Here is a 13,886-nt window from a genome sequence, read left to right on the forward strand (position 1 = left end):
TTTACTAAATCTCCAAGTCCAAAGCCCAGCTTAAGTCTCACCAGAAAGAACTAGACCAGTTAATAACTGGGCAGGCACTTGCACACAAACAGAAGGAGGATATGTCTGTACTCAGTAGGGTATGGAGGGGGGGAGAGGGCACGAGTCCCATCTCTGGTTGACAAGCTGCCCTTTACCAATATGCCCTGGTAGCCCTAACTTCTGAGATCTCCTTTTTCTAGCACCATGTTGTTCTTGGTTTCATCAGAGGGAAATGCAAAGACCCACTCTCCTGAAATTTTTAAATTCCAAACATGTCCCTCCTGTGTGAGCTCTTTGAAAGCCTTCAGGTGTACCTGGTTCTTTCTTTTCGCCTTATTTGGCAAATAGCCCAGAGCCTGTCTATGGTGGCATTTCTCTAGCCAAAAACAAAACAAAAAACCAACTTGACTAGCTTTTCCGAACCTCAGTTGTTTCTACTTGTGCTTTAATTTATTTTTGGTTCAGGTTTTGATTTTTGAGACATTTCAACATTTACTCTGCCTCCCCCTCTTGACATTTACTACAAAGCAGCAGCAGGTGATTGACACCTGGTTGGAGAGTTTTGTTTTTTTCAATAGTAATAGTTTTTCAAAAGGAATTGTATAGGTAGGGATTCTGACTTGACTGAGAAGAAAAAAATCAAAAGGAGTAAAAACAATTTTTTTGAATGAGCAAAAATCAACCAACAAATATTTATTAAGCATCTACTATGTGTGGGGCACTGGGAATAAAAGAATAAAACAGCCCCTATTCTCAAGAAGCTTACATTCAAATGGGGGTGATGACATATTTAAGTACATATAGAATAAATAGAAATAAACACAAAAATGCTGATTTAATGTTTTAGAAAATGATATCCCAGATATGGTTTGAACACAGCAAAATGAAGTAGATCTATTATGCCCTCCAAATGGATATTAAAGCAACTTAGACTAGTGTCATTTACACGCCACCCCCTGACTCACAGCTCACTAAAACCCCTAAGATCTTTTTTTTGTTGTTGTTATTGGGTAACTACAACTTGTACAGTAGATTTTTTAGAACCCAGCTGTAAGACCCAATTCCTCCATCTGGCTTTTATAGCCTTTCACAATTTGGTTCCAGTCTGTAACATTCCTGACTTATCTGATCTGATATTTCTCACATTTCTTACAGTACCCTTCCAGCCAAACTGGCTTGCTTTCTCTTATAGGCTGCCATTTCTTCAGTATTTTCACTGACTCTCCTCCATGCCGGGAAAGCTGTCCCCCTTTATTTCTAGCTCTTGGTATACCTAGATCCATTCAAGACTTCGCTTAGGTGCCACTTTCTTACACTAGGCACTTCCTCAACTCAATTCTTAGCACTAAGCCCACTAGGTGGCATATTATGGGCACTTAGTATTTATTAACTGACTTTATGGCATTACTTTGCATTATTTCCACAGTTCTATCAGTAGACTGTAAGCGTCTGGAGGGCAGGGCCTGATTTTTGTCAATTTCCTCAGTGCCTGGTGCAGTGTCTGGCACGGAGTCGGCACTGTATAAGCTGTATCAGTAGACTGTAAGCGTCTGGAGGGCAGGGACTCATTTTTTGTCAGTTTCCTCAGTGCCTGATGCACAGTCGGCACTTCTTGAATTTATAATTTGAATACTTTTTGAATTTAATTAAATCGGTAATTGTCTCTGGTTATACGCTGTAAGGGTGAAAGGAAGATGAGGTCGACGTATTTGAGATACTATTCCAAAACTCATCAGTGTGCCTCCGGTCTTGGCTCCGCCCAGGTACCACAGCAGTTCCCAGATGTGGTCTCCACGTGACTCCCTGGCCCTCTTTCCCCTAAATTCCCCAGGGTTCCTGAGGGTCGAGGTTGGGACACGGCGCATGCGCCCTATCTACTTGCCGGGCGGCCGGGACGACAGCGGCGCATGCGCCGGAAGCGGCGGCCGTGGGAAACACTGCGAGGTCGGTTCCGCCCGGCTCCAACATGGCGGCGCCCTTTGTCTGCTCTGAGGTGCCGTCCCCGGCCTTCGTCCGGCAGTGATGCGCCTCCCTCTGCGGCGGGGTCCGGGACATGGCAGGTGAGGGGCATGGAGCCTAGGGAGGGAAGACAGTCGCGCCTGTTGATAGGGACTTGAGAAGTCGGCGGGGGAGGGGCAGCAAGGGGGAGGTAGTTGTATGGGGAAAGGGGGGACCCCCCCCCCCCCCGCGGAGGGGGGGGGGGGGGGGGTTCCCCGGGGGGGGGGGGGGGGGGGGGGGGGGGGGGTGGGGGGGGGGGGGGGGGGTAGGGAGGGTGCGCGCGTGCGCGCCTGGCGCGCCCGGCCAGGGGGCGGCGGCAGGAGGGGGGGAGAAGGCCCCGGGCTACGCCGTCTGGGGTTGGAGAGCAGCCATGCGGACGGGCCGCCTGCTGGGAAAGGGGCGAACCTGCCGGGCAGCTCCCAATCGGCCGGCCGCCTTCCCCCACGGCCCCTCCACCTGAGCTGAGCCGAGATGTCTGACCCCTCCTCGCCCTGGGCGCTGGAGGAGGGGACAGCCCAGGTGATGACCCCCGCCCTCACCCTGGGCAGGGGTCAGGTCTGGCGCCCAACGTTCGGGTGCCGGCGGGGGGGGGGGGTAGGGTGCAGTCCCGACCCGGACCTCTACGGGCCACGTGACCTTGGCGCTAGTTACGGAACTTCTGGGTGTTCCCCCTCCCCAGTCCCCGGAGAAACTTACCGGGGTGTTGAGTTACAGCGTCGGACCTGGCACACCTTAGGCGTCTAATAAATGCTAGCTTCTTATTGCTGTCTCCTTGCTTAGTACTTGAGCTCCGTGAGGGTAGGGGTGGTGTGCCCGCTTTTCTTTATGTCCCCTGCCCTGGCACTTAGTGGGTGCTTCATAAATGCTCGTTATTTACTTCCTGTCTCTTAGAATTGGAGCTCCATGAGGGCAGCGGGCTCTGTTTTTGCCTTTGTATCCCCAAAGCTTATAATGCCAACTGACGGACCACCGAGATAAAAGACTGTGATGGTCGAAGGGCGATAGATCTTTCATTCCATCAAGCATTTTGTATAGAACATTTCAGTAGGACCTAGCACTTGTCTGAGTGGTCTTTACATTCTGGTGTGCGTGGGAGGAACACCAAAGTAGGTTGTACATCTGAGAGGTGCAAACAGGGCTGAGAGAGATCCGAGGGCTGGCATCTGAGTTGGACGTTTAGTGAGAATTTAGTAGGTGAAAAAGAGAGAAGAAAGTCCAGGCTGAGCAAAGGGCACTGAGAGCCACAGAGCTGCTTGTGGGCCAGGCGTTCTATTTTGACCAGAACAAAGTGTGCACAGACTAATATAATAGGAGATGTGTCATACTTTTGCATGGTTTCCCTCCTTGACTTTGCTTAGAGCACTTGGCTTAGATTTCTCCTTAGCTCTCCATCACATTTTATGTTGAATTATACATATCAGTCAGCAAACATTTATTAAGTGCTCAGTGTTGCCGGCATCATGCCAAGGACCCAGGAAGTCCATTTGAGAGGTGGTTGTGGGGAGTTAGCATCTGCCATGCCCAGAGTTGAGAGAAGAGGGAATTGTGGTTATACATGGTTTAGAAAGTGGGGAGAGGAACCACAAAGCTGAGTTTCTCTAGTCTTCCTTACGTCTCCAGTTTTCATTAGTTAGAAATATTCCAGTGGTAATGGTGGTTGGGATATGCTGAGAGGGGAGACCCAAGAAAGGTGTACAGAAGGAAACAAATTTTAAATGATCATGTAAAAGTGAGCAAAATGACTTGATTTTAGAGAATGCTGAAGGCAGCTGGGTGGTTCAGTGGACAGCGCTGGGCCTAGAGTAAGAAACATCTAAGTTGAAATCTGGCCTCAGACACTTACTGGCTCTGTGGTCTGAGGCAAGTCATTTCACCTGTTTGCCTCAGTTATTCAGTTATAAAGTGCAATATCATTACCTACCTCCTAGGTTTATTGTAAGAATCAAATAAGATAGTAATTGTAAAGCTCTTAGGACAATGCTTGAGTAAATGCTATATAAATGTTAGGTATTATTAACTATTACTGTACCCCAGTTTTCTAAGTTTTTTGAAAATAAGAAGGAAAGATTTTCAAATGGTCCACTTAATGTCTCCTTCATTAGAAAACTGAGAAACTCTGCTTTAGAACTTGTCTTCCTGGGGGGCGGCTAGGTGTTGAAGTGAATAGAGCCAGCCCTGGAGTCAGGAGGACCTGGGTTCAAATTGGGCCACAGACACTTAACACAAAAAAACTATCCATGTGACCTTGGGCAAGTCGCTTAACCCCAATTGCCCTACCTTCTGCCCTCCAAAAAACAAAGGAAAAAAAAATAACTTGTGTTCTTGGCTAGGATTAGCTGGCCCCCTTGCTCTTACAACACAGAACACACCAGAGCCTCTTTCTATTGAACATTCGTACTCTTCCGGGTCAGGGTGGAGCTCTATTGAGTTCTGAGCCATTTGCAGGAAATCAGCCAAATGGACCGTTCAAACCCTACTGTGTTCACTGGGCTCCCACCCAGTTTCTCTGCTGCTCTTTCTATATTGGAATTCCACAAGAGTGGCACTCACCCATAGAGAATAACCTGATCCCCATGTGGTTGTGTGTGGCAGGGTGACATTTTGCTGTGTCATGTGCATCTCACAATAGGGCGGGGACCCCAACCTTAGTGAAAAACAAAAAATAAGAGAGTTCTCCAGGGACTATTGTTCTGTGTATGAAATGTGATCACAGAAGAAGATCATCAGCTGCTTCCTTTCTTGGCTTAAAGCAAGACAGCTGTTTTAAAAGTGGCAGGGATGGGCCAGACTGGGGGTCAGAGAGGATGACCCCACAGCTGACTGGTGGCACCACTGACAGTGGGCTGTTGTGAATGAAGATTGACCAGCTCCCCAGCCAGCCTCTGAAGGAAGGCTGCTAAACAGGGATGAGATGTGAACTCTGCTTTCACCAAACTTAGAGCCCCACATGCCCTGAGAGCTTGTACTGTCAGGGCAGGGCACCCTTGCATAGAGGAGACTACAGCCCCTTGTTGGAAGGGAACCAGTCTTAGAATTGTTGGGATTGAAAGATCTCTTGTGGCCAGTCACCAGTGGTCTGTTATGTGCCAGACAGTGTGCCGGGCCCTAGAGATAGAAGGATGAGGGAGACGTTGCCTGCCCTCAAAGGCCTGATGTTCTACTGTGAACACTTTCACAGATAGATACAGGATGTGTCAGTGATTAGGAGTCTGAGGAGTGCTCTGCAGCAACTGGGGTAACAAGGATAAGGAGGCAGCACTTGAGCTGAGCCTTGCAAGGATTTCCAAGAGGTGCAAGGAAAGAGGGAGAACATGCTAAGCACAAGGTACTTGGAAGTGGCAGGTGGAAAGGTCAGTTTGGTCAGAGTAGGTCGATTGCATGATGGGGGTGGGGGGACCTACTGTGACACACACGGGATTTTGTATGATGGAATTGAACAAAAGACACATTTGTATTTTAGCCCAAAGGCCCCGGAGCTTCTTGAGCATGAGAGTAACCTGTTCAAACTCGTGCATTAGGGTTACAGTTTTGAATCTGTGTCCGGGTGACCTGGTGAAAGGAGATGCTGGATGCAGGGATTGAATGCAGTGGAGGGGCAGGAGGGGATGAGAGCCAGCCAGGACTGAGGTGGTTGTGAGAGATCCCAGGAAGGCCTGCTGCTGCTGCTGGGCCTTTCTAAACTTCAGGATAGACCCACAGGCTCTCCCTGCACTTCTTATATAGAGATTTTCCAATAGAAAGTGCCTGAACTTTTTGTGCTCTGCCTGCAGCCTTCAAGAAGAACCCAGGGCCATCCATTCTGAGGTGTTGGAAGAGGACTTGAGCAGAAGGGATTGGCACTTTGTTAGTATAGGAGGGGGGAGGGTTTCCTAAAACAGTGGGCCTTGAGTTCTGATGTAAACAGGAGAAATTTGGCTTGGGAGATTGGAGGGGTCTAGTTTCATCCATAAAGGGCAATTTTGTAGGAGATAGGAGACTGGTGAAAGCAAGAAGGGACCTGACAGATTTGTTAGAATGCAATGTGTTGCTTAGCTATAGGCAGGTTTTGTTCTTAAAATCACTTGGAAAAAAAAAACTTTGTTTATTAAATATGTTAGGTTGGCTGGCAGATTAAGACCTTGTAGGATTTTTCTTGCTGCCTTTTTTTTTTTTAAACAGTCACTATTGACTTAAACAATTTACCTTCCCTGCATAAGAGTGTTAGACGCTGGATCTTCAGGCTTTTTTCCTGAAGGTATCTGGGTTTCATCAGTCAGTATACCCAGTTAGTAAGGTGCTTTGTATTGTAACAGTCAAAAGTTCTTGTCATTTACCTGCATTTGTTGATATAACTTGGGCAGATTAAAGACAAGAGAGAGAGAGACAGAATGGGAGAGAGACCGAGAGAAGAGGGAGAAACAGAGAGGGTAAGGAGGGGAGGAGATCAATACAGCTAACCAGTACATTGAAAAAGTCTGAAAATATGTGCTATGTGCGACACCCATGGACCTCCCAGAGGCTCCATGAAAGGCTGGGGTGGAAGTGTCCTCTCACATCTGTTCTCTCAAGCCCTACTTGATCTTTATAATTTTGTTAAACTCACTTTTGATGTTTTGGGGCCTGGTTGTTCTTTCCATTTGTTGTAGTCACTGTGTATATTGTTTTCTTGGCTTTGCTTACTTATTTCTGCATCACTTCATGCAAGACCTTGCTTCTCTATCTTCATCACATTAATCATTTCTTCTTGTTAATCATTTTCAATTGTCTTCAACTCTTCATGACCCCATCCATTCAAGGTTTTCTTGGCAGAGACACTGGGGTGGTTTGCCATTTCCTACTGTAGATCACTTTACAGGTGAGGAAGTTGAGGCAGACAGGGCTAAATGACTTGCCCAGAGTCACACAACTAGGAAGTATCTGAGGCCAGATTTGAAATCAGGAAGATGAGTCTTCCTGACTCCAGGTCCCAGTCTATCCATGGAGCCACCTAACTGCCCCTAAGGAAGTCATTTGTAAATATTCCATTATGCACATTATAAGATTATGATATTCTAGCATGCACAGTAATATTCCATTACATTCATTCACTACAATTTGTTTATCCATTCTCCAATCGGTAGGTGGCTATTTTATTTCCAGTTTTTGTCTATCACAGAAAATGCAGTTATAAATATTTTGGGGTGTTTGGGAACTTTCTTCTCACTAGTAGTTTCCTTGTGGATATAAACCCAGTAAAGGAATCTTTGGGTCAGAGAGTATAGACATTTTAGTCACTTTATTTGCCTAATTCCAGATTGCTTACCAAGATGATTGTGCCCATTCACAGCATCACCAACAGTGTATTAATGTGCCTGTCATCCCACAATCCCTCCAGCATTTACTCTTGCCATTTTTTGCCATCTTTGCCATTTTGCAGAGGGTAAGGTAAAACTTCAGGGATGTTTTGATGTGCGTTTCTGTTATTAGTTACTTAGAGCATTTTTTCTAATGTGGTTGTGAACACTATGCAGTTCTTTTGAGCACTGTTCATATCTTTTAATGACTTAGCTATTGGGGAATTGCTATTATTAGTTATATAACTATATATGGAAAGATATTTATGAGTTATTTCTATATCTTGGATAGCAAATCCTTGGAGAAATTTTATACAGGTTTTTTGTTTTTGTTTTTGTTTTTCTCTTCAGCTGCTTCCCTTCTTATCCTAGGTACATTAATTTTGCTTATGCAGAAGCTTCATACAATAAAAGTTATCTTTTTTTTTTCTTTTGTAAAGCAAGCTGTACTTTTATTTAGTTTTTGACTTTCCTTATGTGGCAGCAGCCAGTTCTGAATTAGGGAATGGGGCATGTTTTCATTCTTGGATTTTATAAGCTGTTGTCATATGACTCTAGTGTTAAGGGAAAAGAGTTAATTGATGCTAGTTATTAGAAAATTACTTTTTGAAATGGATCAAGGTTTGCCTCCTTTTGACTCCCATTATTGAATTCTGGATCTTCCCTCTGGAGCAGGGCAGTCTGGGCCTTCTTCCTCTTCAATATGACAACCATTTAAATGTTAGAGCACAGATCTCACGTACCTTCCTTTGATCTTTCCTTAAACCATCCCCAGGTCTAGCTTGCATAGGCAAGCTGGGAAAAGTTTAAGGAGACTGGTGTAATGGAAAAAGTGATAGACTTGCAAGAAGATTGGAAATCACTAGCCTCCAATACTTGTTAGCTCTGTGACCTTGGGCAAGTCACTTAAACTTTGCCTCAGTTTCCTCATCTGTAAAATGAGAATCCTAAGAGCACAAGGTTGTTGTCAGGATCATATAAGATAACACGTATGGAGTGTCTGCAGACCTTAAAGTCCTATATAAATATGCTATTAGTGGAAAGAGCATCATCCTGACACATTGGGAATCATGACGGTAGGACTCTAGTTCTAGTGCTGTTACTAAGTAGTTCTGTGATCTTGGCCTGGTTACCTGGCCTCTGGGCCTCAGTTTCCTCATCTGTAAAATAAATTCTTGGTCTCTTAGATATCTCTTCCCCCCGCCCTCCCCTGAGGATTTGAGGTCCTTTTCCTCTGTTTCTTTTCCCTCTCTAAGGAATCCAAGAAATACTCTTACATCAGATGAGTGACATCTCTTGAATCCATGAACTTTTTCTATGTTGTGGCAAGAGAAGGGTTTGTGGGGATTGAGCGTGGTAGATGCCTTCTAGGATGTCAAGCCTCAAAGCATTCTTAACTCAAGAGCTGTGTTTTTTTTTTTAACTTTTCTCAGCTGATCTCTTCTTTCCCCTTGAAAATAAGGATTTCTGACTGTCTTCCTGTTTTAATCCCAGAACATAAAGTCAGTTTAGTCCTTAGCAGAGGAAGTACCCTCAAGTCCAGGTGGAAGCTTATCAGCAAGGCTGCACACTTCCTCTGGGCCCCTCTGTCCCCTCCATAATCTGCTGTCTTTTACCAGAACAGAAAATACCTCTACAGAGCTCCAGGGTATCTTTGTTAGATTTGAAAATATCCAACAAGGATATTTTGATTGCATCTTCAGATCTCACATCCTTTACACCACCCCCTTTCCCCTCAAGCCTATGAACCACCTTATATTTTCCTAGTGAGCTTTTATGGCAACTTGCAGCAAGTGAAAGTCACCTTTGAGTGGATACATATCCTTTTTTTCCCCTCCATGGTACTGGATGTAGCTATAGCCAGAGCAAGTTGTTGGGGCAGGATGAGAAGTCTTAGCCACTGGAAGTATTAAGTAGAAATATCCATTTCTATGTCATTTTAAGACATGAAAAAAATACTGGGTTTTACCACATGGGAAAGGATTCTCCCCCCAAATTCATAAATGAAATATACTTGACGTACCTGAGAGGTTATATTAATTTTGCTCAAATCAGTGAGTCATCTCAGAAAGTAAAGAGGCTCTGCATCAGACTTTTTCATTGTGAGAGTTCTCTTGCCCAGAAACTTCTCTGTTCAGAGGCAAACAGCTTATGTGGCCAGTAAAGTCAGTGTATCGGTTTGTCAGTACATTAAACAATTAACACATTTTGTCAGACCCTTTTGCCCTTATGAATCAAAAAGTTGGAAAAGAAGGCGTCTTTTGTATCAAAGGCATGGCATAATGGAACTCAGAAAACCTGAGTTCAGATCTTGACTCTGATGATTAGTGTGTGACTATAGACAGGCTATTTCCTTTATGTGACCCTTAGCTGCTTTATCTGTACAATGGGGACCATAATACTTATACTACTGACCTCAAGGTTTTTGTAAAGAATTTGCTTTGGGGGCATGACACAGTGAATACAGCATGAGCCCTGGAGTCAAGGTGGACCTGAATTTAAATTTGGTCTCAGACACTTGATACTTACTAGCTGTGTGACCTTGGGCAAGTCACTTAGCCCTAATTACTTTGCCTTCCCCCCTCCAAAAAAACCCCCCAAACCCAAGAATTTGCTTTGACATTGAAAAAAATCTATATAAATGTGATACCTGCTGGAAAAGGTATTTTGCCCCACTAAATGTTTTTTGCAGATTTGGACACTTATTTGTTAATATACTGTTAGTGATAAGATATTGAAACTCAAAGAGATTGGTTATCTTGTTGTCTTAAGGTTATGCAGCCATTAAGTAATGGACCTTCCCAGGTCTTAAGAATCCAGAGCCAGGGATTTTTTCAGATATCCTCAGGTTGCCTTTAGATGTAATCAGTCTTTATTCAGAGAATCAGAAAGCCAGTTTCAAAAACAAGTGTGAAAATGTTGGGGAAATTCCCCTAGCAGACAGCCTGGATGGACTTTGCTGGGTTGATACTTACATGACCAGCATAGGTCATTGAACCTGTGCTTAATGCTTTTCCAGCTTAATGGAATTGTACTGCACTAGAATAGCCCCTGACAGCCTAGAGTCAGCACCCCCCCACCACCCTTGTTGTGAAGTGAACCATACTGCATCACTAGTGGATGCAGCTTCATCTTCAGCTCATCACCACCCTCTTTACGATTGAGAACTCATTAATCACTGGGTATCTATACTTAGTGTCTCCCTTTAATTGTAAATCACAATTAGCTTTCCACCTGCCTATATTTTTTTTCCTGCTCGGATTCTTCCAACAAAAAACTTTACTCTGTACAGTTAGTTCTTCAGATAATTTAGCTATTGTTAGGAAGCACTGACAGCAGTGAAAAGTGACAATTTGTGAAGCTTCCACTAGTTACTTATTTTATGCTAATGAGACTTAGAAATAGAAGAGGCCTTAAAGATTAGTAGTCCAGTTTCATCGTTCTCCAGATGACACTCAGCATGGAGGCCCAGAGAAGTTGAGTGTCCTGTTAAAAATCATCCAGGTCAGAAGAAGCAAGGCCAGGATTCAAACTCAGGTGATAGGATCATAAATTTAGAACTGGGAGTTATTTTCTTTTTTTAAATTTTAATTTTTTTTTGATCAGCAAAAATATGCCTTTTTTACTTTTCTACCCCCCATAAACAAAAGAAAAAAACTTGTTACAAACTTGTATAGTCAAGCAAAACAAATTTCTCGTTGACTAAGAAATATATACATACATATGTGTGTGTGTACGTCTCATTCTGCACTCTTAAGTTGTTCACCCCTATCAGAAGTTGGGGAGCATGTTTCATCATGAGTCCTCTGGAAATATGGTTGGTCATTTTTATTAGAGTTCTTAAGTTTTTCACTATATAAATTGTTCTGCTTCTGACCACTCTGCATCAGTTCATGCAATTCTTCCCATATTTCTCTGAAATCATTTACTTCATCCTTTGCCACCTCGTAAAGAGTAATAAATATTTTTATATACCCTTAGAGTTTGTTTTGATTAGGACTGATCCCCTACTTAATCTACTCTTCTGATTTTTCCTTCTCTTTCCCTGTTGTGTGAATTGTATTTCTATTCCCAATTGGGTTTAAGTATATTCTTCTTGACCAGTTCAGATGTCTGTGAGGTTCAAGTGGCAGCCTTTCACCCCTCACCCCCCCCTTCCTTCTTGTTGTATAGATTTACATTTGCCCACTCTGATTATGAGAGATATAATATGAGGTAATATTATCCTAACCCTCCTTTTTGCCAAATAGTTTTAATAGCAAGATGTAACAGGATTGGGCTTTTAGTCTAATTAGACTCCTTATGCAAACCTTGATGATGATAGGGCTCATAGTGCACAATTGTATCATCTCCTTACTTTAAAATGTAAGCAGTCATGTTTACCCTTTTATGTTTCTCTTTCTTTCTCTTTTTTTTTTTTTTTTTTTTTTTTTTTTTGGAGGGCAATTGGGGTTAAGTAACTTGCCCAAGGTCACGCGGCTAGTTTTTTGTGTGTTAAGTGTCTGAGGTCACATTTGAACTCAGGTCCTCCTGACTACAGGGACAGTGCTCTATTCACTGTGCCACCTAGCCACCCCTTTTATGTTTCTCTTAACTTCTGTGTTTTAACTTCTATAAAGCTGTGATATTTTCATCAGGATCACTTGGAGGTCTTCTGTTTCATCAAAGGTCTTATTTTTTTACCTGTACGATTATATTCAGTTTGCTGGGTAAATTATTTTTTTACTGTAAAACTCTATCTTTTGCCTGCTAGAAGCTGTGTCCACTCCTTCATAGTCGTGGCTGCTAAATCACATGTGATTCTGACCAGAGTTTCTCAGTACTTGAGTTCTTTGTTTCTGGATGCTTGCAGTATTTTTTCTTTGACCTGGAAGCTCTGCCTATCATATTCCTGGAGATTTTCTTTTTGGGCTTCTTTCAGGAGGTGACTGGTAGATTATGTCTAATTCCACTGGTTCTACAAGACCTGGGTAGTTTTTTTTAAGCTTTCTCTAAATATGATGTCTAGGCATTTTTTGTTGTTGTTGTTCTTTTGGTCTTAGAGTTTGGATAGTCCAGTGATTCTTAAGTTTAATTGTCTTTGATCCGTTCCAGGTCAGTCATTTTGTTATGAGATACCTTACATTTTCTTGTATTTTTTCCACTCCTTTAACTTTTAATATTTTTTGTTGTCACACGGAGTCATTGGCTTCCCTTTGGTACAGTCTAATTTTTAGTGAGTTTGTTGTTTAGGCAAGATTTTGTACCAGCTTATTAATTCCCTTTCCAATTGTTTCTAGCACAACTCTCGTTTCTCTTCCAGTTATTTTTCCTTTTGTGCTCTCATTTGATTTATAAAAATAGTTTTTATTTCATCTCTTCCTGGAATTCTAGTTGACTTTTTACCAAGGCTGTGGTTTTCTTTGAAGCTTTGTTTGTAGATATTTTGGAGTCATTCTTGTCTTCTGGGTTTATGTCTTGAGCATCCCTGTCACCATAATAGCTTCTCATGGCTAGCTTCTTCTTATCTTTGAACTTTGTGTTAGGGCCAGGCTCTTCTCACTTGGAGGGAAGGTCAGAGATGCTCCTACTGCTGCTTTGTTGGGTTTATTGTTGTTATTATAGTTGTGTTATTTCAGGGTCTCAGAGACAGCTCAGGCTGGGGACCTGCAAGCTCGTCATACTTCCAGAGCTGTCTGATCACTGCCCCCCTTTGGGTCTGAGCAGCAGAAGATTGCTACTGACTCTGCCGACTTGGAAACCCTGCAGGTTCCGAATGACAAAGCAGCAGAATCCCCTTGGGTCTGGGATTCCTGCCCTGGTTATTCCTTTGCAGGCATCGGACATTGGAACTTAGAACCTGCTCTACTCCTGAGAACTGAGCCCCGTGATTGCGGCTCACTTCTGAACTCATTCTTCTCTCTATACACAGCCAAGGCCTGGGATTGTTTCCTGTGATGGTGCTATTACCTTGGCACACATGCTCCCCTCTCTCTGCCCTGGTTCTGTCACCTGGAACTGGGTAATGGGTGACACAGCTTCCAGGTGGCCCCTGTTCCTGCCCTATGTGCCTGATATGGATCTGAGGCTTCCTCTCACCCTGGTGCCCAGTCTCTTCCTTGTACTGGAATGCTCTGTGCACTGGCCCCCCTGTGCCAACCCGTGCTAGGAAAATGACTCTCTGTGGTTTTCTTTCTTGTATTTTTCCATCAGACTTCAGTCTGGTGCATTTTCTGGGTCTCTTTGGAGGGTTTTTTTGGGGGCGGGGGAGCTTGATGTACTTTTTCCTGCTACTTCATTATTCTGGCTCCACCTCCAGCTGATTCATTTTACAGATGAGGAAGTTGAAGCCCAGAGAGATGAAGTGACTTGCCTGGGGTTATAGGGATGGTCACTGAATAAGCTGGGATTTGAATCTTTTAAGTCCAGCTCAAGTATTTTTCCTGGTGTATCACACTGGAAGCCATCCTTCACTTGGAAGATGAAGTCACATGCCCGTTTCAGTGCCAGATTCCTTCATATATAAACTACACACACACACACACACACACACACACACACACACACACACACACA

At 43.6% G+C, this 13,886-nt stretch overlaps 1 protein-coding gene across 6 annotated transcripts in view; it reads left to right on the forward strand.

Annotated features, from left to right (window-relative positions):
• The first annotated feature begins 719 nt into the window (after nt 1–719).
• Nucleotides 720–13,886, forward strand: part of ZBTB17 (zinc finger and BTB domain containing 17) — a 46,245-nt gene continuing 33,078 nt past the window's right edge. For 2 of the 6 annotated variants that reach the window (XM_069078903.1, XM_069078901.1), the window contains exon 1: nt 1,952–2,081. Coding sequence is in view for 2 of the 6 variants with exons in the window: in XM_069078898.1 (XP_068934999.1) it covers nt 1,929–2,081 (153 nt within the window). In the remaining 4 variants the exon portion in view is untranslated. Of the gene's footprint in view, nt 2,082–13,886 lie in introns of all 6 variants that reach the window. The other 4 variants (XR_011166590.1, XM_069078898.1, XM_069078899.1 and 1 more) reach the window with 4 other exon arrangements.

Source organism: Petaurus breviceps, unplaced genomic scaffold (assembly GCF_028583685.1).
Source record: "Petaurus breviceps papuanus isolate PSGF00001 unplaced genomic scaffold, PetGlider_PUasm1.0 91041, whole genome shotgun sequence".
NCBI lineage: Eukaryota > Metazoa > Chordata > Mammalia > Diprotodontia > Petauridae > Petaurus > Petaurus breviceps.